Source organism: Dermacentor variabilis, unplaced genomic scaffold, assembly GCF_050947875.1.
Source record: "Dermacentor variabilis isolate Ectoservices unplaced genomic scaffold, ASM5094787v1 scaffold_12, whole genome shotgun sequence".
Classification (NCBI taxonomy): domain Eukaryota; kingdom Metazoa; phylum Arthropoda; class Arachnida; order Ixodida; family Ixodidae; genus Dermacentor; species Dermacentor variabilis.
In genome coordinates this window covers 53,090,760-53,115,130 of record NW_027460280.1, presented here as the reverse complement: position 1 = coordinate 53,115,130, position 24,371 = coordinate 53,090,760, and the positions used below count along the sequence as shown (strand labels likewise).

General features: G+C 51.8%; 1 protein-coding gene and 2 non-coding genes across 3 annotated transcripts; 1 reads left to right on the top strand and 2 right to left on the bottom strand.

The window, feature by feature from the left end:
• On the bottom strand, nucleotides 1–22,875 carry LOC142565766 (uncharacterized). Its single transcript, XM_075676290.1, has 2 exons — nucleotides 19,821–22,875; nucleotides 1–7,021 (listed from the first exon to the last, which is right to left on the bottom strand). The coding sequence occupies exons 1-2, from the start codon at nucleotides 22,818–22,820 to the stop codon at nucleotides 251–253; spliced, it is 9,771 nt and encodes a 3,256-aa protein (XP_075532405.1). The 5' UTR covers nucleotides 22,821–22,875; the 3' UTR covers nucleotides 1–250.
• TRNAS-GGA (transfer RNA serine (anticodon GGA)) lies at nucleotides 14,048–14,122 on the bottom strand. Its single transcript has one exon. It is a non-coding gene; the product is annotated as a tRNA-Ser (tRNA).
• TRNAS-GGA (transfer RNA serine (anticodon GGA)) lies at nucleotides 14,444–14,518 on the top strand. Its single transcript has one exon. It is a non-coding gene; the product is annotated as a tRNA-Ser (tRNA).
• Nucleotides 22,876–24,371: the final 1,496 nt, after the last annotated feature.

The following is a 24,371-nucleotide window of genomic DNA, read 5'->3' as shown; positions in this document are numbered from 1 at the left end:
AACAACCAACCCCGTTCTGAAGCCCTTTGAACACACACGCAAAAAAAAAAAATTTTCTCACGCGCACAATTGCAAAAAGGCCACTGCATATGCCTGGTGCACATGTTAGCTTGTGTGTACGTGTGGCCGACTTCCGACGCAGTCGAATACCACGCGTTGTAACAAGGAACAAGTGAGGGCACATGCTTCATAGAACTCGCAGCCAGCTCGCCAGCCCTTGGAAAAATTTTCGGCCGCGCACCGGGACCATTCACCAGAAGTCACAGTTCTTGCGTGGGTTCATCGGAGTGCCAGCGTCGCAAGTGAACGCTCGCTGGAAACCACCGAAGTTGAGCAGGGCCAAATTGACGCGTCGCGCCACATTGGAGTCGGCTGTGCAGTGTCCGAGCGTGTAGTGGATGAAGAAGAGTTGGTCCAGGGACATGGAGACCGCGTTTTCGAGTCGGAAGTCGAGCGCCGGCACGCGTGCCTCGAAGGCGGTGTGAGCCACGACCAGGGCGGCGCTCTCCTCGGCGGCGGCGGGTCGGTCGCCGCGGCTCTGCAGCGCGTAGCACTTGCGCAGCTCCGCGAGACCCTGGCGCGCTGCAGGAGTCCACCATGCTCGCGGGTCCTCGGCACGGCTGCCGGCACCGTCCAGGACCAGGCGTACGAGGCAGCGCGCCGCACGTTCGCCCAGCCGCGCCAGCTGCAACAACACGAATGGCTCCTGAGACGGCGCACTCGCATTCAGTGCCGTCAGTGGTACGTAGAGGATGCGGCGACCGGGACCTAGCCAGCACTGGTCGTCTGAAGGAGGCTGGCCGAGCCACGGGTCGGCGCTCTGCAGCCGGCGATGCATCAGATGCTTGGTGATGCGTGCGTACGATCGGAGGCCTTCGCCCACGATCACGTGTGGCGCCTGGCGAACGTCGTGCTCTGCCTTCGCTGTGTCGGTCACCCACGGTGGGAACAACAGACGAGGCTCGAGCTGGTGAAGCCTCTGTAGAGCACGGTCGCGCGTCTCGCCATCCAGCCAGCGCAGGAGTGCCAGCCGTGACGCCAACGCCTGCTTCAGTACGCCGCCCAGGTCGGCAGCAAGCAGTGCGTCCAGCAGTGGCCGGTGCAACTCGTACGCCGCGCGGTAGAAAACCGTGGGCAGCGCGTGCTCGACAGCACGCAGGCACACCAACTGTCCCGGGCCACGGTCGCCCAGTCCCAGCTGCCGAGCCCGCAGAGGCACCAGCTTGCGCAGCGACTCGGGAACAAACGGCGACACGTGAACCAGCAGCCGGAACCCGATGTAGTTCAACACCACGTGCGGCGCCGTGTCATCCAGCAGGTAGCCGAGGCGGATAGCGTACTCTGGCGCCCTCAGGAGTAGCTCAGTATCGTCGTTCACGAGGCTGTCATTCTGCAGGAAGCCCGCCAGCAATGCCCGGTAGCGAGGCACACTGCGGAGGCGCTCCAGCTTGGTGTCACGGCCCAAGTCTCCCGATGCTCCAGGCGACCGCACAACGCTTGCCAGCTGCCGCGCGAAGTTTGTCACGTCCAGGGCTATCGAGTGTTTGGCAACACTCTTGCGAGCTACTGAAGATAGGGCCAAGGAAATTGCTTCGTAGTACCAGGAGCTGTCATTTCCCGGACGCATCAGCAGAACGGGCTTGTCCAAGGCCAGCAGAGGGCTGCGTCCTAACAAAGGGTGTTCACTGGGCTCTAACAAAACTAGCGTGGCCAAGCCGAAATAGCGCAGTGCCCGAGCCGCGGCCTGCCAGATAGCGGGCTCTCCTTGTGTGGTGAACTGCTGGTACGGCCAGTCTGCCAATGATGTAGCCTTGAACATGTGCTTCAGGGGGCCCCAACCTAGGCGATTGCGTGTCTCTTGATCTAGGCACTCTTTCCAGAGGTCTTGTATAAGCTTCGTTGCAGGGCTACCTGAAGTGGATGTACTTCGAAGCTTGCGCAGCAGCGAAATTTCCATGTCGGACAGAAGCAATTCATCAGCTGGTTTGACCGGGCTGTTCGAACATACGAACTCGTACATGCTTTCGCAGGGGTTCACGTTCCAGTTTAGCTGGTGCGACACGTAGCTGCCTTCCGCTAGGCATGCTGATGAACTACATAGCTCAAAGCCAGGTTGCCCGCTTGCGTTGACAGGAACGCCGTTCTGGCCTGAGCTGTCTCTGAAACCCTTCATGGTAGCGTTGGGAATTGCTATGTAGCTTCCATTTAATGAGTGCACAGCAGTACGTCGTCCGTAAATGTCCAATACCGTCCAGAGACCAATTATTGTGGCTAGTAACACTACAAAATAAACAACCATCTCAGTTTGAGAATTGCGCATTCTCGTTTCGATTGCAGCATGCCGATAGTTCTGTTTCCTATGTGCATGTGGGTGCGCATGCATGTGCGGTGGGAGCGGCGGTGGCTTCCTTTTTTCTATCATGTTTGATGCAGCTGCCAATGATTTTGTGTTGACAGTAGTATTGCCATAATCTGACGGACTGACCATGTCAGGCAAGCTGCTTTTTGTACCGCTGAGCATCTTTCGGCGCAAGTAACCTCCTCCATCAGTATCGCTTCCCATGCCCCGAAGACGATTAATCTGATTGGCTTGCTGCATTCTTTGCATACGGTACTGTTCTTGCATCTGCTGTTGCATGAACATTTGTGGTCCATACGGGGGCAAAAGATTGGGCGAGCTTCGGTGCATTGGGACTGGGCTAGCGGGACTTCTTGGCGGCCTTGGTGGACATTGTAGGCGCGCTGCGGCCATCATTTGCTCCTGCATTTGCTGCTGCTGTTGGTCTAAGATCTGTTGCTGCAGCCTTGTCTGGAATTCAAGCTGACGCAAGTCGGGAAACCGCGGTGGTGGCGACCGAGCACTGAACGACGGGGAGGGGGGTCTCGGTGGAAGAGGAGATGGTGTTCTGAGAGGTGTGCACGAGCGAGGTCGCTGCATACCGAACGGAAACCTCGGAAACGGAGGCCCTTGCATTGTAGGTTGGTAGCCTGTCACAGGTAGCGGAATCTGCTGCATACACGGCTCACTATTTTGCGCTGTTTCCTGGAGCTTTTGGTGAACTTGTTTCGGCTGTTGCTGCTGCTCCTGCGGAGGCTGTTGCTGCTGTGGTGTTTGCGCAGGCTGCGGAGGCTTTGTTGACTGCGGGGATTGCGATGACTGCGATGGCTTCGGCAGCTTCTGTTTCGGTGACTGCGACGGCTGTGATTGTGGTGACGGCTGCGTTTGTGGTGGCTGCTGAGGTTGCGGCGTCTGAAGCATCTGAGGCGTTTTAGGCTGCTCCGATCGCTGCACCAGTTGTGGAGTGGATTCGCGAGGTCCGCCCTGGGAACGGACATGGCGCAAGAAGCTTTGGTGAGCCTGGAGCCCCGGAAGTCTCCTGGGTAGTATAGGCGAAGGCATAGGCATCATAAATGGTCCAGGAAAACGCATAAGCGGCGATGCAAAAATCATTTCAGGGTACCCCTCCGCTCTGGAAGGCGTCTGGAAAGTATCTGAGGGTGGCGACTTTCGCTGAGGTGTACACCAGAAGGGCGGCCGTTTCCCCATTTCCTCGGGGCTGCACCACGGAAAGCGCGGCATGCGCGGTTCGCTACTCCTTGGCTGTGGCATCCTCTCTTGTCGAGGAAGGCGAATATCCCGATCAGACTTCTGAAACATAACTACAGTGTGTGGTTGGGATCTCTGCCGTAGCAGCTGCTGTTGAAGCGGGTCCTGGAAACGCGTTTCTGCTGAGGGCTGGACTTCCATTCTTCGTTCGGCGATTTGCACCTGCGGCGATGATCGACTAGCAAGTAGACCTTCCTGCATCATTTCATTCAAAATTTTCACTGAAGGACTTGGTGCTACCCTTCGAGGCATTCCATGGCTGAACGGAAGTTCTTGAGGTGGTGTTTGGTTGAACAACTGGCTTTGATCCATGGCCTGACGTCTGCCATCTCGCATAGATGGCCCTGGCATATGCATCGCTGACCCCCACTCTTGCATGTGTCGCATAGGTTCCCCTGGAATTTGCTCGCGGGTCCAGTCCTGCATTCCTTGCATATCAGCTTGCGGTGAAGGCATCCGATGTCCTGATGCTTGCATGGCTTGTACTGATTCCTGCATGAAGTTAGACATCGAGGACGTTCCGAGATTCATTTGCAGTGAGAATTGCCTTTTCTGTTGTTCTAGAAGTATATTCTGGGCAAGTTCTTGCTCTTGCGACATTTGCTGACATGGAAAAGGAGGCTGCAGCAATGGCTGGTTGGAGAAGTCTACTGAAGGCATCAGTGGACTTTGTGCCTGCATTTGAAGAAACAACTGATCTGGCTGTTGACCATGAGATACTTGCTGACCAGGAAATCCAGTTTGCTGCATTGATGGACGAAGCTGACCAAGCTGCTCTGTTTGATGCATCGACAGCTGAATCTGGGACATTGTTTGATATGGAGATCCAATTTGCGGCATTGCCGAACCGGCCACATGGACTTGAGGCATTAGCTGACCACTAAAATCCATTTGTGGCGTTGATTGTTGCAGGAATGACTGGTCAAGCTGGCAAGTTTGCGCCGTCTGTTCGCCAATGAACCCCATAGAAGCCGTTGATGGACTGTGAAATTGCAGCTGTGCTTGCATTGCTCCAAGTTGATCAGATTGTTGTAACTGTGCGAGTGGCTGTTGAGAAAAATCCATTAACCCTTGCAGTTGCATCTGAAACAGTCCTGCTTGATCCGATGCAGTGCTTTTTGGCTCTAAAGGGCTCTGGAGGACTCCGAGCTGGTCAACTTGCGAAGTTCCCGTCAGCGCAGAAAAATCCATGGCACTCTGAAGCTGCGTTTGTAAAATTGATTGCGCAGTTTGTTGAGTGGAAACTGTGGGGTCTAATGGATTTTGAAGCTGGACCTGCAGTACTCCTGGTTGCTCTGGATGCGCAACACGCGAAGTAATCTGACTGAAGGACTCAGTCTGCTGTGGTTCCGAAGGTACCATTGGACTTTGGAGCTGAACTTGTATCACACCGGGGCTCTCTGCTCGTGTCGGGATTTGAGCTTGAAAAACTTGAGGCACTGGCTGTGATGGACTTTGAAACTGCACTTGAAGCACAGACTGAGCTAGCGGCGTTGAAGGCTGCCCGGATGGATCAGCCGGGCTTTGAAATTGCACTTGGAGTACCGGTGCACCTTCTTGTTGTTGCAGAACTTTCTGCAGCTCTTGAAGTTGCTGCTGCAACTGCTGTTGATCGACATCCTGCAGTGGATGAAAATCCTGCGTTTGTTGAAGTTGAAGCAGTTGCTCAAGTTGAAGTTGCTGCTTCTGACGCTGAAGTTCCGCGGCGCACAGCTCATGTTCGGAGGAACTTCGCTCTCGTCCCCGATCTTTCATCGTTATCGTTACAGCCTGCAAAGCTGCTATTTCAGTTGGTGCTGGAGGCGGCAACATGGGCGGGACAGGGGGCATGGGAGGTGGGGACATGGTTATACGTATGGCTGAAGCTGACGTGCTCGTGCTCTCGAAACCAAGCGGTCCCATTGAGAAACCTTTAGGAGGTGGCATTGGTGGAGGCACTGGGGGTTTTGGTGGTGGCGGGGACAAAGGCCCATTCGGGAACAAACCATTACGTTCGAGCCAATCCGGAGAGGCTCTCCGGGTCACTCTGCGTGAACTTTCCGTACGAGATGATGATGTATCATAACCAAGGTGCAACGATGACGCAGCTCGAACCTTTATTCTTGCTAGCGACGCATCTGGTTTCCGGGGGGACGTACTGCGACTTTGACGAGGTGATGTGCTTCGTGCACCTCTGAGAGCACTGGCCTCACGAGCGAGCCTTGACGGAGAGCCTCTACGAGAGACCCTCGGAGAGGAGGTGCTAGGGCTGTCTCTGGGGAGGGACGCGCTACGGACTAGTCTCGAGGAGCTGACGCTGACTAGCATTTTTCCAGTCGAGCCCTGATGGCCTGCTTTCGGCGATGAGTATCCGCTGATTCTTGACAGTGAAACGTCACGGCCGTGTGTGGTTACACCAGAAGCATTTCGAAATCCTTCCACGTAACCTCTTATAGGTGAATGATCGCGATACGCTCTCGAAGGCGATTCCTCGTAACAAAGTTGTGGGGTCGAACTGTACGACTTTACCCTCGATGGTTCACAGTATCGATCGAGCTGGGAAGCGGTCCGATAATATCCTGGTGGGCTATCGCCCCGCTCGTAGTCCAGTGCTGTTTTTGAGGACACGCTGCAGCTGAGCGAACTCTCTGAATGGCTGCCATGGGATGGCACACGAGCCGCGTAGCTCACACGAAGCTTCGGCTCGTGCCATTTGCCGTCGCGCTGAGGCTTTGGATCGTCAGCGCTCATCTGGAAGCGTTGGTCTTCGCGACGCAGAAGGCGTGCGCGGTCACGAACCACTGGCTCGGCATAGTAGGCGCTCTCATCCACGACTTGAAACAATGTCCTCCGAGGGCTCGGCACACGCATGGGACTGCGCACACGTGTAGGGCTTGCCGAGTACATGCGCCCCGATGCCAACGAGTAGCCGGGCTTAGGCGAAGGGCTTCTCGAGTAGCCGCGCATCTGTGCCGCCCTCTGCATGGCGAGGTGGCGGCTGCACGACCGCGTCACGTGCTGAGTTGGCCGCGTTGATGTCCATGGGGGGCTCTCCGGCCGCGACCTTGGTGCCAGGACAGCACGCGCTCTCCTGGATTGTGGTGGTCCACGGGGATCGACGTCCTCACTGTCACTAATGGACACAGTCAGCACGGAAACCTGGCTAGAGCCCTTGCCCGAACGGGCACCACTGGAGGGCGTGCGCGCCTTGGCAGGTCTGGTTCGTGGAGTTCCGAACGTTATGGAGCGCTTGCCGATGATGGTGCCATCGCTCGAAGATTTCTGCACCACTGTCGTGGCTTCCGTGATGGAGTCGCTGATTGAGATAGATGACGATACCTCGGTCACAGAAATGGCGCTCTTCCGCGTAGTGTCTGGCGCCGTCTCCGTAAAATTGTCACCTGACTTGGAACGCCTTTTCTTTCCTTCGAGCATCTGCGCAGAGACATTGCACGCATTTAGGTAGGTAGGTGGCAGGTAGGTCATCTAGCACACGTATTTGAAACGCTAGAGTACAAATCGCTTCCAAAGACATGCACATCTTTACACTGCATTGAAACACTTCTGTTGTCTACTGTGCACAAAGGAAGACAGAAAACGCAGGTGTGTGTTATGCTGAGAGCGACTTCCCAACATAACGCTCAAGTTAGTTTTTTCACCTGAACTAACTTCTCCCGTGTGCGCGCAGAGGAATTTCCCACGTCCCATGGCGAAAGAAGTAAAATCAAGATGAGGCAAGGCAGAAATGAGGAGGACATTGTGCGTGTGATAATGCAAGAGTCCGTCCCTCATCATCATCATCAGCCTGATTACGCCCACTGCAGGGCAAAGGCCTCTCCCATACTTCAACTACCCCGGTCATGTACTAATTGTGACCAGGTTGTCCCTGCCAACTTCTTAATCTCATCCGCCCACCTAACTTTCTGCCGCCCTCTGCTACGCTTCCCTTCCCTTGGAAGTTCGTCCCTAAAATATGCTAAAACCTCCGTTGGCATTCCAATTAAGATCGCCTCTTACTGCTAGGTGGAGGCTTTTGGAAAGCTTAACTGGGACGTCTGTGTTATTCATAGTTATTTTCTATCTTTTTACCAGCATAGACAATTGCGATTCGCCAACGCCACGGGCTATTACAGGTTACAATGTCGTCCTTGCCCCTTCTTTCTTTTAAAGCGAAAATCAGGCGCACCGAAATGCATGTCCTGTTCAAGGCTGACATTTATTATCACGAGCAGAAATTTTGGCCGTGGACAGCTATCGTTACCACCGCCAGCTTAACGCCATTTTTCACAGATGTCTAGTCTGACAGGGCAATGAACTCTGTTTTGAATTAGAAAAAAACAATCTCAGTGCTCTTCCACTCTGTGAAGGAGGATGACCAGCGAAGCTGCGTATGTGGGCCCCTTAATGGTGAACTGCGCATCCACCGGGGGTTGGTCCGGTCGCACTATCTTCGGGATCGGCCCACGTATGGGGAGCGCTAAACGCCTGCGTCACCTCCGCCGCGGGTCGGCCCGGCATTGCACTATCTCTGGGATCGGCCCACGCATGCGGAGTTTTTCTTTTCTTTTTTGCTTACAACGACACGAAAATTTCCTTGGATGGTAGAGGTATACAGCTTCGCTGTAATAGATTCCTTCTTAGACGCTTACCCACGCTTGCAGAAGTGTACTGCTTTTTAACGCCGCGATTTTTAAGTTGAACAGTTCGTCGATAGTTTGAGAGGGAAAGAGAATTCTAGACATTAAAAGTTAAAGGGAGTCAAATAAATGCCTATGCACTTCTTTTTAAAAATCGCTTTCTGAAGGATGTATGGAATCAAGTGGATCTTACACAATGCTCTACATGAGCTTAGCGGTGCTCCATTCCTTTCTTTAAAAGAAGATACCATCAATTCATACCAACATAGTGACCAAAGGTTAACCGCGCATGCTTTCATGTGGAATTGAAAATGCTATGATCACTTGTCTACTTGAATGAAAAAAGCAACCTACCCGCGCCAAAGAGCATACACGCAAGCGATGGCTGAATGGTTTCGACGACCGCAGGGGCCTTATTCACGAAAAACTGTTCTACAATTCTTCTTGCGAGAAAATTCCAGCCACCCGCCGTGTTGCTCAGCGGCTATGGTGTTGGGCTGCTGACCCCGCGGTTGCGGGATCGAATCCCGGCCACGGCGGCCGCATTTCGATGGGGGCGAAATGCGAAAACACCCGTGTACTTAAATTTAGGTGCGCGTTAAAGAACCCCAGGTGTTCAAAATTCCTGGAGTCCACCACTACGGCGTGCCTCATAATCAGAAAGTGGTTTCGGCACGTAAAACCCTATAATTTTTTAAAATTCCAGCCAGTCTGTTAGAGGGCCAGCTCCTGCAGCATCCAGACTTTCAATGCGTCAGATAGAAAGATACTTCTTGGGAGGATATATCGGGGGCAGTGCGAGACATTGGCAAAGGAATGCGAGAGCGCGAGTGAAACAAGGAGGGAGAGCGGGAGATCAATTCCAGAGTGTCGAAACGAAACTTTTTTCGTTCCATGTTCGTTCCGGTTAAGCCAAAATGAGTTAATTCCAATTCACCTCCGGGGCGCAAAACATAACCGTTCAAATCATTTGGAAACGATTCAAGTTCATTTGCGTAAGCGAAGAACAAGTACAGAAAGATAGCATAAATTTACTTTGTGAAACAGCTCGATGCTGCTGCTTGACTGCATGGAAAGATGAGGCGTGTTGTTTTTCAGGCCGTCCATGGTTAGTAGTTAAAGAATTACCTAAGCCGATCCAACATCAATGCTGCAGTCAATGAGATGCGAAGGTTTAGCGAGAGAGGAAAATTTATTGAGTAAATGCAGGCAGGTCCTCTAGCCTGCTGCTCTTCTCTGCAGAGGGAAATGAGAAAAAGAGGGAAAAAAGAGGGGTACGAGAATTGATGACGAGGACAGCCAGAAGGGGATGCGAATATACACGCGCTCTTGTCCGAAGGCCCAATTCACAGGTTTGAATCTAAGCCGGCGTTAACCAAGAATTCTGAGAGAGCCTTGATGGCCCGTTACGTTGATATTATTTCCGATCAAGGGCCAGGGGCCGTATAACGTAAAACTATACCAATATGTTTTTATGCCAATCTTCTGACGTCAAATTTGCGTAACGGCCGACGGAAGCATCGGGCGGTCACCCGCTGGGTTGCCTCAACAGACCAACTAAACGCTCTCTTCGTTCATAGGAGGTCACTTTTGTTTGCTTGAAAAACGAATAACATTGCTCGCGCTGAGCAGCTTGTCTTATCTAATTGGCTCACAAGAGGCGAGGAGCATGCTCAAGTGGAGAGGGATTCGATGGGGCCGAGCCACTGCACTGAATATCGATAACCGGATGAAGAGGGTGGTGCCGGCCTCTCCTATTGGTCCACTCTCTCTTACTTAGCTTGCGGTGGCTCGTCGACAATCTCAGCGGAATGCAACGGAGGCTTAAGAATGACGCTAAAACGGATACTCAGCAAAGAAAAGCTGGCAGAACGAGGTCGTAAACGCGCTGATAGTTCTCGAAAACGTTACATGGCCATGTAACATGTTTTATTACACGCAAATAAGCCCATGCTCTCCGGCAGGGGCGAGCAGCTAGTGCCGGAGCGATCGGCGGCAGCCATCTATGATTCCTCTCGGAACGAGGCAGCCTGCGGCTATTCAGAAGAAAATTCAGTTTTGTTCGGCATATTAATGCATCTTGAACGCGTACGCGTCACTTTAACGCGGTAAGTTCTTGCGGTTTTGTGACGTCGCGTGAGAGGCAGGTAAAGTGGGTGCGGCCCGAAAACTTCTGACCAATAGCCGAGGACTAATGGCAAAAAGGCGTCTAATCAGAAATAACTATTTTTGTTTTGTTAGGTAAAATTATGCATAATCAGTGTGTACACGTCATATCAGATGGGGATCTATCGCGGTTTTCGTGACGTCGCGTGACAGACAGGTGAAGTGGAGGTGGTCCAAAAAGTTTTTGACGAATCGCGGTAGGCTGATTGCAGAATTGGAATAGAAAAGTTTGGAATAGTTTTACGTTATAGCGCGCCAGGAACCAGGAACATTTTGTTTGCTCAACTGCCTGTTATTTAACGGATGCTAACAAGCGACTTCGTGAATTCACAGGAAGCTTTTAAGCTAGAATTGCTCATATATAGGAGTGACTTGCCCGGAGTGCTTCGTCTGGGAGAGGAGGAATGTTACGAAGGGTCACTGCAAATAGAACACGTGGGAAGCGAGAGTTATATTGTTACGGTCTGCGGAGAGGGTTAAGGGGCTGCTTTAATGATCACCAAGGCACAAAAACCGTGGAAATCGTAGAAGCAACGTCGTCCTCCTCTTTCTCCACTCTCGCTTCCCACGTGTTCTATTTGCAGTGACCCTTCGTAACATTCCTCCTCTCCCAGGGCCAGTCACTCCTGCTTCCTGCGTGTGAATGGCTTCTGGCGGGCAACATGCTTCACCTCAGTCTTGCGTGAACAGCGGCCATTGGACGTGAGACGTGCAATCGTGTAGTTCACATCGCTTAGACGATCGAGGATATAGAACGGCCCGGCATAGTCGGCAAGCAACTTTTAGCTCAAACAACGTCTGCGTATTGCAGTCCACAGCCACACGAGGTCGCCGGGAACACAGGCAACATGTCAATGGTGACTGTCGTAGCGTGCTTTAGAGGTGCCTTGCACGCCCAGTGTACGCAAGTTAGCAAGTCGACGAGTCTCTTCTGCACGACACAAGATCTCCACGATAGACAAATCTTCATGGAGGACAAAAGAAAAGATAGTGTCCAGCGTATGACGAGGTGGGCGTGCGTAAAGAAAGAAGGGCTGAAACCGGTCGTTTCGTGTTTCTCAGAGTTGAAAGCGTAGGTCGAATACTACAAAGAAATACCACGTGACATGCCCGCTTGCGCGCCGTGATTGCAGCGCTCCCAACGTGCCGCGTACAAACATAGCATCTAGCAGGGCGTGCTGCCGCTTAAACGGCGACAGGGCGGTGACGCAGGCGTTCGCTGTGCGATTGAGGCCAGCGATGTGCGTCCATCGCGGCGGTTCATGGTAGCGATAAGCAGGCGCAGCGGCAGCACACCATGCTAGATGTCATGTTCGGTTCTACGCGTAAAGTTTGGAACCGCTGCAATCGCGGCGCGCAAGCGGGCATGTCACGTGGTATCTTTTTTTTTTTTTTGGGTATTTCGCGGGCATCTGCAGTAAGCGGGAAAACAATAATAACTAATGGATAGGAAGTTCGAAACTGTTTAATCCGACGTTTGCAAAGCGCTCTACAACTTTGTAATTAGAATTTTTTACCTAACTTTGTTGCTTCAGAAATCGGTTAATTAATATTGACTACTTATGTAATTAAGAAGAATACAAAAAAAGGTGTGACTTACTCCGTACTATAGTCAGCATCATGCATTTGGTCAGAGTGCAGCGGCATATTTTTAAACTCTGGCTAAAGTTGGCTAGGACACCCTATATATATATATATATATATATATATATATATATATATATATATATATATATATATATATATATATATATATATATATAATTATCGCCTCTGCATGCAAGTGGCGATGTTTTAATCCCTAAATGTTGTAAATTATTAGAAGAGTTCTGATTTTTTTTTCATGAGGCGTTATCATTATCACACATATCATTATCACATATCATTAATGTGCATTTCACATGCCGTTGATAAAAGATTCTGCAGAAAGGTCACTGTGAAGTCTGCAGGTTTTTTTTTTTTTCAGGATCAAAAAGCAAGGAAACCAATTTGAAGCAAGGTGAAGGTACAGCTACCTATTCATTATCTAGGCATAGGCTAATCAGCCGTGGCTCCTTAGTGGCTATGTTGTTGGGCTGCTGAGCACGAGGTCAGCAGGGCATCGAATTCCGGCCACGGCGGCCGCATTTCGGTGGGGGCGAAGTGCGAAAACACCCGTGTACTTAGATTTAGGCGCACGTTAAAGAACCCCACGTGGTCCAAATTTCCGGAGTCCCCCACTACGGCGTGCCTCGTAATCAGAAAGTGGTTTTGGCACGTAAAACCCCATAATTTAATTTTTAAGCATAGGTTATCCACATGCTATTAGAAACAATTGTTAGTTGGCTACCTCCTTCTCATGAAAAAATATAATAAACTTTGACCTGCGTATATACTTAAATATATCTGTGCACAGCGTTCATGATGGAACCTTAAAATATGTTGTTAATAATACGGATGAGGAAGCCGCCGCTGGTGCTTCTAATGCGCTTGTACTCATTGTCAGGATTTGCAGAAATAAAGCGAACGTATCAATTAAAAGCTATGCATGTCCGCACCGACAATGATGCAGTTAAGCTTTTAGCCACAATAATATTTAAAAGAAAAGCTGGAGGTAACTCAAAAGCAACCTCAAATGACGTGGGTAACGGAACTCGCGTAATGACACTTTAGGTGGGGGGTGGGGGTGTTGGCTTCGGCATAGCCGGGGGGGGGGGGGGGGGGACTCTGCCTTTGCCCCCGGAAACCTGCGGAGAAAGCTCGGGCCTCCCAGCCTACCCCCCCCCCCCCCCCCCGCAGTCGGCGCCTGTGCAAAGGGATGCCTATGAATTATCATTATCATCATCATGCAGGTTGGAGACATCATGCGGGTGGCAGTGGCGCTACGCTTTTGTAGTTAGTTTTCTGGGCTTTGGAAAGCGTTAACGTCCACCTGTGTGGCGAAGTCAAAGTTCACTTATGCTATCTGCATTCATCGCGAATGGAAGCACGAAACGCGCGCATTCAGCGCAAACCAGGGGCGGTATTGACAAGAGTTCTTAGGCTTAACTGTTCGTAAAAGCAGACGGCAGTTAATCGTTATGTCGCATCAAATACCACCAAGAGGGACAAGTCAATGAAAAACGGCACTCACGAAATAAAAGATTCGTCTGTTTTTCTCCAGTTTTGTTTCTTCTCAGCGGGTCGGTGTCGAAGCCTGCATATGCTCGACACCGGATGTTCTACCGTACGACAAAATGCCGCTCAACCGTCCAAGCACCGACCTTAATGCAGTTCGTGGAAAATGATTTTGGACACGCGTTTTATATCTGTGCGACATGTGCACAGTGGTCGTACTACAAGCAGTCGCAAATGTTAAGAAGGTCCCCCTCTCTCATCGCCGCAGCCTGCCAGTATATGTGCATTGACGATATATGCTGGACGGTACTCTGGACTTACTCGATGCCCTGCATGGGGTCGAGGCACTGTTTGGAACTCGTCTGTAGCAAGGGTACTCCGGACTCTTGCTGCCAACGAACGCCGAACAAATAGCTCCGATATAGAGAACGATCATTTTTAAGTTTCACAGAATATTTAATGAATAAAGGGAGAATCAGACATCCACCAGTTCGTAGCGATTGCTACAAAGGAAACCCATACGGGTTCCTCGAAAGAAAAGCCTCATAGTTGAAGAAAAATTCGTCCTGGTCCGGGACTCGAACCCGGGACCACCGCCTTTCCGGGGCAGCCGCTCTACCATCTGAGCTAACCAGGCGGCTAGCAGATGGCAGGGCGAAGTCGAATTTGTCGACAACACGAAGCAAAGGCAAGGGTTTGACGTAGTAGTTCTGCGGAAACCCGCAAGGTGGAGAGAAGTAATGAATAAAGGGAAAATCAGACATCCACCAGTTCGTAGCGATTGCTACAAAGGAAACCCATACGGGAAACCCATACGCTACGAACTGGTGGATGTCTGATTTTCCCTTTATTCATTACTTCTCTCCACCTTGCGGGTTTCCGCAGAACTACTACGTCAAACCCTTGCCTTTGCTTCGTGTTGTCGACAAATTCGACTTCGCCCTGCCATCTGCTAGCCGCCTGGTTAGCTCAGATGGTAGAGCGGCTGCCCCGGAAAGGCGGTGGTCCCGGGTTCGAGTCCCGGACCAGGACGAATTTTTCTTCAACTATGAGGCTTTTCTTTCGAGGAACCCGTATGGGTTTCCTTTGTAGCAATCGCTACGAACTGGTGGATGTCTGATTCTCCCTTTATTCATTACTTCTCTCCACCTTGCGGGTTTCCGCAGAACTACTACGTCAAACAGAATATTTAAATACCGCCGGTGGCAGAAAGCATAATTCTTGTCCTTGAACTGGATTATTAGAAGAGGCAGACATTACTAGCACGAGAAATCGAAACACATTCATGAAACACAAAACGTATGTCTGATCGTAATCATCGTATGATAGCTAGGGCTAAAATTCCACTGCGGCCGTTAGACGCAAGTTTACAACATGCCGATCGTTGGGTTCTCAAGGTATACTGGACGGGTGTAAGGGAGACAAACATGAAATGTGGCGTCATCTGTGACTAAGTGCTATACAATAGTGCGTATCTGCGCATATGCCATGTGGTCTATGTCACCCGCCATAGTGGCGCCATCGCTTTGGCGTTGCGCAGCTAAGCCCGAGAGAGCGGGATCATGATATACCGGCCGCGGCGGCCACATTCCCATGGGGGCGAAATGCGAAAACGCACGTTAACGAACTCCAGGTCGTCAGAATTAATCCGCAGTTTTTCACTACGGCGTGCCTCATAATTATAAGATGTCAAAACGACGATGGTGTTTGTGCTCCGCGGCAAAGAAATGTTCGATATGAGTTCGAAATGTTAGAAAGAAATGTGAAGAACTGTTCGACACGAAGAAAACCTGTTCGATATGGGCCGATCACGAAAGCGGTACAATGTCTCACAACCTCTCACGTAGCGTTAGTTGCTGTAAGGAAAGGACTAGGGAATTTGGACCGCTCCCGAAGGCGGGTTTGGTCTGCACAGCCGTCATCCGCTCCGTCACCGACAGCTTGGCGTCCGTCAGGAGATACCGTTTCCTATCTGGTTTCTCCTAAAGAACGGGTCGCTGGCGGTGTTGTCCGAAGCTCTTGGCGTCCCGAACCAACCGCTCTCTCCTGACGGATGCCGTTGCCGTGACGGGACGGGCCGAATGACGGCTGTGTGAATCGGGCTAATCACACAACTTCTCAAAGCGCTAGCTGCCACAAGGGTAGAATTCGGGAAACTACACGCGACGCACGCGCCAGCTGTCTCAAAGAGCTTTTTTCGCATACTTCATTCGGCTTTGGTACCAGTGAAGTATGCGTGCGACCATGATCTAAGAAAGGCAACAGAGAAACAAAGTCGTGATCCTATGGTTAGTTATGGCTATGGTAGGTTATGGTTATGGTTGCTGTGCTGGAAGACGAAGTTTCAATCCCACCATCGGTCACGCATTAATTTTCATTGAAAAGGCCCGAAGTGAGGCGAGACAGGAACCTACCCACCTACCAACCGCAAAGTGCGCCTCTAACGAGGCAAAGAATGCTTCCTTAAAAAAAAAAAGATCATGAGCCATTACACTCTGTGAGGGTGGCTAGCACACGACACAGAGGTGATATAGAATGTTGAACAAACGTACGAGCATATTTATTGTCCTGATCGGTGGTCATCGTGGCAATAGGTATGCACACACATTCTCGTATCACCTCTGTTATTAAATGCGTCCATCACGCAAGGCAACGAATGGCTCATACCCCCTTAAGCAATGGTTCATACAACCGTAAATAAACATTTTAACGCCCCCCCCCCCCCCCCAATTACGACGACAGAAGAGAAACGAAATTCTGCGATGAGCGGCAACGGAGCCAGCTGCGGAAGAAGTCTATAGACGATGAACGCGCGAGCGCAAGCACGAGCTTGTTCGAGCCAGCTGTGGAAGAAGACGACAATGCTCGAGCCATTACTGACCATGACAGTTGATGATGATGATGATGATGGTGATGACGTTGATAGTTTCCTCCTCCTAATGAATGGTTCACAGCCCCTTAAGCAATGAGCGGCAACAGAGCCAGCTGTAGGAGACGACGACGATGAACGCGTGGGCACTGGCACGAGCGCGTCCGCGCGGTTGCGCGGAGGGGCGCCAACGAGCCAGTTCGCGGGTTGTTCGCGGACGACGGCAATGCCCTAGCCATATAGAGCTTCGCTGTAAAAATGCAGGCGGTACTTGCGACTCAAATGTGATGTGGTCCCTCTGAAGGAATGTCGCTTGCGGACGCTATAGTCGAGACTAAGGGAAAGTGTCTGTCGGCATTGAAGATCGCCTGTTGGCATCATGGCGACGAGACATTTAAATTTCTCCTCTCTCTTCTAGAAAAAGCAACACTATTAAAATATGACGTAAAACGCTCTCTAGAAGGTGCTTTATACATTTTGGGTGCTTTATAAGAAGAAGGCGCTTTATAAGTTTACGATGGGGCCTCGTTAAGTTAACAACCTACTCCGCTCGGCCTTTATAATACCGAGTAACAAATACTAGAATGTGAGGCATGCGCGCTCTTAGCCTGCGCTCAACGGGCGCACACTTGAAGTGCTAACCCTCTGCAACTAGCCTGGACACATGAGCGAAAGAAAGAAAGAAAACATCTTGATTATGTTCGGCAACATAGTATCCAGTCAGAGCCGTAATGTTTTCAATTTAAAGGAAATTTTCAATTTAAAGGAAATTTGGACGCCCTACCCATTCCCTCCTACCCCCAGGAAAAAAAGAACAATAGCACTAAAAGGCGTCTTTTTTATGGACTACAGTTAGAGATACAAATGTTGTCCAGTACCATTAATAATACGTACCTGGAGCCGTATTTAGCAACGATCTATTTATACTGCCACTCTTTTCGCCATTTCTCACCAGCACAGATACCACAGGGTTGCCATTATTTACTGGTGTCGGGCTCTCGGCGCGACTGACGGTAAGAAAAGAATGAAAATTATGGATCGCTGCTAAATACAGTCCATTTGACTGCATTTGCTGTTACCGAAATCGTATCATCATATTTCGTTGACACTGAAAATACAATTTTTTTACGCTACGTGCTGGACTGCCGAAGAGTTCCCCGTTGTCGGCTTTGTGGGCGGGAACGTATCTGTTCGCTCTCGTATTCTAATATTGTCCACGCGATGCATTTGGTGGGTTTCTTTCTGATTGGTAGACATGTTCCCTGGCCTGGCGCTCGGCTCTCGGGGGTTAACATCTCGAATAGGGGGCGCAATAGAGATTTCGCGAGTTGTCTCTGGACGCCTGGTTGTCCAGCCACAGACTTGAAGAGCATCCGCCGCGGCTGTGGGAGGCAAGTGCTGTCGCCGGGTGCCTGCCGGTAAAATAGGTACAAGCGCGCTCCCGGCCTGGTGCTCGGCCATTATGGGACCTCGTCGCTTGGAAAGGGGTACTTGTCTCCAACCCGAAGGGAAATGGAAACATGGGAAATGGCCGCCGTGGGAGCGAGCCAATCACTTTTTTTGTTTCTGTGAGTGTGTCGACGGGAATTTTAGGAGCAGGCTCCTTTCCCAAGCGTATCACTCCTGAAGAAAGCCAAACGCCAGGCGGGGGTACACATGTGCCCATATGAGAACCGGTGGGTGCCCGGCGACTGTGGGAATCGAACCCACTATCTCCTGTAGCCGAGGCTGGCGTTTTACAACTAAGCCAAGGCTACCAATTGTGCTACGCATCGACGGCTATCAATTTGTCCACTAGCTCGGGTACAAATTATGCTTACTAGATCTAGCCCTGGCAGTGTCAGCCAGAGCCACTTAGAGCCATGATGGGCGGATGTGGAACATTTTCTTCTTGCACAATGGTGCCACGTAAGACGTCAACAACCTCCGCGTAATGCGGAGGTCGTGGGCTCGGCTCCCACCGGCGGCCAGGTATCTTTTCGTGTATTTTCATTTCCATTTTTTTTATTATTTGCTACATTTCATTTTCAACCACAGCTAATTTTCCCTATGCTTTCCTTGGCTTCATTGTCTGTTGGCTTTATACGGTCATGATTAACAAAAATCGAGCCCACATAGTATATGAGAAGAAAGGCAATCGAGGGGCCCAATCTTTAGTAGTCGTATTAGAAGGAGCCAACAAACAATGATACGAAGGACAGCGTTAGGATAATTACTTGAAGGTCTTAATTGAAATAAAGAAATTATAAATAAATGAAAATGAAAGCAGATGATAATGTGAATGCGAAGACGTGAGTTTGCATTCCACACCTGCGGCCAGTTATATCACCGCGATAACGGAACGATTTAGCTAAACTCTTTCTTCGTGGAGAGAGTTTACGGTAACCTCTACATGTGTACGGACAACTAGCTCGGCGTACGATTTTGCGTATCACCGCAGCAGTTAGCCCGCTCGAGCACAATATGTGCCCGAAAATGCATCGATCAAGTGCGCGTAAGGCCGACGAAATCTTCGAGTGGTCCATTGAGAGCGCTTTGACAGCGCTATACAGAGGTCTTTAAGGCAGCAATGAAGGTTGATTGTGAAACAATGTCAGAGCTCCAGTATGAATGCTGAAGCACTAATTGTGCGCTATTAGTGGTCGGCTTATTCGCCAAATGCAGCCTAAACCTTGTATTATGCAATTGCGCAGATTCGTTGGAACGCTCCGAAAAGACCACTCGAAGAAGCCAAATTGATTTGGCAGTCACATGGCTGTGAACACTGCAGTCTGTAATACCGAATATCATGAATATACGGACAACGGCCTAATAGCCTTGCTATAAAAAATTATGGGACTGCAGTGAACCGAGCCGTGTTCACTTCACGAGTCTTACTTCAAAAGCGCTCCTTTAAGGGCAGGTAAAACTCCGTCGGAGAAAATTTAATCGAAGCGAAGGCTCTCACCACACTTCTTATGGGCCAGAAAGCGCTGAAATTGTTCCTCAAGACAATAAGAAGGTACTTCAAGTAGTAAACGTTTTATCGGATTCAACCTCATCTGCTTGCCTCTATACGCTTAAGAAACCTTGCCTGTGAAGTTTTTTTTTAATGTTATTTGACATTTTTGCTTTCATTTTTCTTCTAAATATTAAGATTGACTACGACCACCTCGCTTCCTGGAATGTTTCGGTTGGGGGAACCCAAGTACCTGGTTTAACGAGATTTTATATTAAGGTATTGGCAAAAGGATACGATAGCCTCAGAACAATAAAAGGAAGCAAGGAGGTGATTTCACTCGATCCGGAACACGAGGTCGCAGTTTATCATTAATAGTGCATGCCTACCATAAAAACGCCCGCATGGAAATTGAGACTACGCTGAGTAACTGAAGTGAACAGAGCCTGATGCGTGGTAGAGAAACTGCAGTGTAATCAGAAACTCGAGTATTCGTACTGGCAGGGGCTGCCAAGGTGCGACTCTTACCTTTCCGCTGAGGCTGATTTTTACGGGTACGCCTTCCTGGACCTTGATCAGCTGCCTGTGCGTCGACTTGTTCGGGCTCCCACGCCTCTTGGGTGACCGGTCCTGGTCCCGGCGTCTGCGGGGCGCTGGACTGCCTCGTCGCACCCAGGAGGAATCTTCGTCCTCGTCGGCATTGCGAGTCTTGGAGGAGCGTTTGCGCAGCCACTCGCGTGAATAGTCGTTTCCGTCGTCTTCGACCGGCAGCAATCGACTTCTCGGCTTGGGTCGTCTCGGTACCAAGTCGATGTCCTGCTCCCGGATCTTGCGGCGCGGCGTCCGCATATCGTCCTCCTCCACCGCGTCATCCCGCCGCCGGGACCTGGGCCGCGCCGGTCGCGAGCTGCGCCGCTCGTCCGGCTCATTGTCGTCGTCCGTGTCAGCACCCTTCTTGCGCCGGCATTTTCGGCTCTCATCGTCAGCGGCCTTGGACTTCCGTCCGGGTGCACTGTCTGGAAGCATATGAGGTAGTAGCTTGCGAGGCTTCTTCGGCACATTCTTCGGCATCCCACGCACTTCTGTGCCGTGAGCTGTTTCTTCAAAGGCGAAGCTGCGCAGGGCGCCTTCAGACATGGCATCGGAGATTTTGGACTTGACTGAGGACTTGCGCTCGGCTACGAAGCCTTCCGCTAGACGAGACTCGACGTCGATCAACTGACGGATTTTCTCTTCAGCGTTGAGTACGCTTATACGCGACTCTTCGTTGGCTACCATGTCAGAGTTTCTGAAGTTGGAGAGTTCATTTGCTAGTCTCATCTCCAGGTCGATTAAGTTGCGCAACTTGCCCTCGGCTTCCAGCATGTTGCCCAAGCAACGGTCCTCGCCGACGCCGCCGAGCTCAATGGCGCGCCGTGCGAGGATGACATCCTGAGAAACCTTGATGACGCTGTCGATCAGCTGGCGCAACTCTTCCTCTTTCTCGCGGACCCTCTCATCGCGGTCCCGACTCCGCGATCGGCCCCGATTCTGGGGCATTGGCCGGTCTTGCCGTTCGGCGGTCACGTTGCAACGAGCTCCTCCTCGGGGAGAGTATATGCTTTGGCAGATCCACTGCCAGAAGGACGGTCCCGGCGGAATTTCGTCATCAGTGGTCACGCGGCGGTCGGCTAGCTCCGGGATGCGCGGCCCCGACGGTTCATCGTCATCGTCCTCATCCTCTTCTTCGATCACGGGAGGGCTCGGCGACCGGACTGCGCTCGGGGAACGTGCCCGCTGAGCTTCCTTGGAGCGCTTTTTCTTTGGAGGGGGAGGTGGTGGTTCCTCCTCCTCGGTCTCTTCAGCTTTAGAGCGCGTCAGTACCTCAGTCTTCTCTGCCATGGACATAGGCTGCTTGGCGCCTTGTGGTATAATCTCAATGTCGATGGCAGTCTTGAGCTTCACGACAGTCTGCTGATCGTCAGCTACCTGCTCGAAAGTAGCCACGATGGGTTTTCGCCCGGGATCAATGCTCTCAACAGAAAAAGCTGGCTTGGATGGAATCTGCATGGCGTGAGGCTCCGCCGATCCGCAGCGGATTAACTCCGAGTGCGTGGTGTGCTTGATTACCTGAACACCAGATTCACCGGACACTTCGATATTTTCCTGGTGGCGAACCAAGTCGTTACCAATTTCTTCAACTGCTCCCAGGGTAGGTCCCGGACCACTTCGTTGAATTACTGTTTGTGTCATTGGCTGAGGTACTACGGGTGGTGGCTGTGGCAAAGGCTGCATCTGTGGCATCGGTTGCATCGGTTGCATCGGTTGCATCTGAGGCATCGGTTGCATCGGAGGCATAGGTTGCATCGGAGGCATGGGCTGCGTCGGCGGTGGCATCGTTGTTGTCATCTGCCTGAAGTCAGCACGGAACTCCGCCGGAGCATTAAAATCCATTTGACCGCCGTACTGATCCACGTATTCTGGTGGATAGTCACGACGATCATAGTAGTCCCTGCGTTCGTAGTAGTCTCTTCTGTCTGAATCTCGATCAACGTCACGGCTGCCTCGTCTTTCCCTCTCGCCGGGCGAGCGCTTGAGGGTAGCCTTCGTGATGGTGCCTTCAACATCCATAGTTCCTGATGCTTCGGATTCCTGGCCGAATAGTTCATCTGCAATCTGAACTTCCAGGTCACACAGCCTGCGTAGTTTTTCCTTGAGTTCTTTCGAAGTAAGTTCGCGGCCTTTCTTGCCTTTGTATTTACCTTTGAGCATGTCATTGGCAATTCTAAATTCTAGCTCGTGCAACTTCAGCAGGTTGTCATCACACACCTGTGAATCCCCTGTCTCAAGTTCTATCATGCTCACTCGTTGCACTTTTCCCTTTACTTTTTCTTCTGACTCTTTCTTCTGCTTCTCAGTTGCTTCCTTTCCCTCCTTGTCTTTCCCTTTTTGTCGGTCTACGTCGCTCTGGCGTCTCTTATCACCATCTCTACCCCGGTCTCGTGACCTGTCGCGATCTCGGTCTCTGTCACGATCTCTGTCGCGGTCCCTGTCACGGTCTCTGTCGCGGTCCCTGTCACGATCTCTGTCGCGGTCCTCGTGGTCCCTGTCACGGTCGCGGTCACGGTCCCTGTCACGGTCCCTATCGTGGTCCTTGTCGCTGTCTCTGTCATGGTCTCTATCACGGTCTTTGTCACGGTCTCGGTCGCGGTCTCGGTCGCGGTCTCGGTCGCGGTCTCGGTCACGATACCGATCTCGACTCCGATCCATATCCCTCTCGCGTCCACGGTCCCAGCCTCTGTCCATGTCATCCATGTCTCCTTCCGTATCGTCCATCTGGCCCATTGATGATCTAGGCTCAAGGCGCCGTCCTCTTTTCGACAAACGCATAGCCAGCTCCGACTCCATTCGGTTAAGTTTCTTGATATCTTGAATGGCACCTTTCTCCCATTTGTCAAGAGTCTTGAGCCTATCGGCAGTTTCTTTCTTTATCTCGGCATTTATCTCATCTATGGTCTCTTTTGCCAGCTTTAGTCTTGTGTCCATCATCTCAACGAGCTTGTCTTTCGGACCTACCTTGCCCGCAAGTTCGACTTCGTCCTTGTTAATTGTCATGAACTTCCGCAAAGCGTCGATTCGTTCCTCGTTCTCCTTGGACAGCGCCAGTTTGTCCCAAGCCTCGAGCTTTTTGGCGATGAGCTGCTGCAGCTCCTCTTTGGATCTCTTAACGAGCGCTTCTCGGTCGGGGTCGGCGGAGCCGGCGGGCGCGGCCGGCGCGGCCGGCGGCGGCGGAGGCGGCGGCGGCAGTGCGCCACCCTCGGGCGGTGCCTCAAGCCCCGGCGGGGGCGGCGGGGGTGGCGGAAAGAAGCCCGGCGGACGGGGAGGCGTGAGGCCCGTCGGTGGACCTGGCGGGAAGCCGGGTCGCAGGGGCGAGCCACCAGGGGGCAAACCCCTTCCAGGCGAGCCACCAGGAGGCAGACCCCTTCCAGGCGAGCCACCAGGAGGCAGACCTCTTCCAGGGGGTCCTCCGAGCGGAAAACCCCGGCCAGGGGAGCCGCCTGGCGGAAAACCCCGGCCAGGGGAGCCACCGGGAGGTAGTAGACCCCGACCAGGCGAGGCACCGGGAGGCGTCAGTCCGGTGGGCCGCAGCGGGAAACCGGGCCGCACGCCGGGGGAGCCGCCCGGTGGCATCCCCGGCGGGCCCGGGGGAAAACCCGGGGGTGGAGCCCGGGGCGGTCCACCAGGAGCGGCCATGTTTCTCGAAAGTAGTGCGGCGCGGTCGCGAACGTCGTAAGGGAGGAGTCAGAGGCAAACCCTGCGGAGGTCTACCGAGGCCACTGACCTTTGTTGGGCCTCCGCAGCGCTTAACGCGGGGACTTGCGCTGAACGGCCACCGCTTCTTCGGTTCGAGTCGGCATCGTACTTCGCGTGCGGCGGTGACCGCGAGCTCCGAGCCCACGCTGCTCGCGCCTGGCTGCGTGGCACCGGCAACAATGGTGATACTCTGCCGATGCTGGCTCCAGGGCACGAGCGCTTCGTCGCCATCCACGGCGTTTGCATGCGGCGAAAGCAACTCGAACTCCAGTGGCGCTATACTAAAACAAGCAATAAATGAAGATAGCGCACACTCAGATACCTACACGGTGCTCCAGTGCGCCAGCTTGCATGTTACTTTGGTAGCATACCTATAATACCTACCCGGAAATATGAGAAACCCGAGCGCACTACTGTTGTCTTGTCAAAACGTGCTGTTTTCTAAAAGTTTCCATTGATTACTTCTGTTTCCATAACACCAACTTTCGGCCCTCTTGAATTGTGCATCAACTGATGCTTTTGTCCTCTTTTGTTTTGATAGTTTCAACGGCGAGTTCTTGATTAAACATAATTTTAAGAACTCGGGCAGGTTTCATCGACCCCCTGTTGACTGTCATCTAAGGCAGCTAAGAGGTGACTATAGTAATGACGCTGTAAGTAAACCGAGTACAACCATTTCACGGCATCTTCACATCGTTTAATAAAAGCTGACAGCAGCAGACGAATCAGTAGCAGACAACGGTAGCAGAAAACTTGGTCTTGGCACCTGTGCACTCGCAGGGGCTG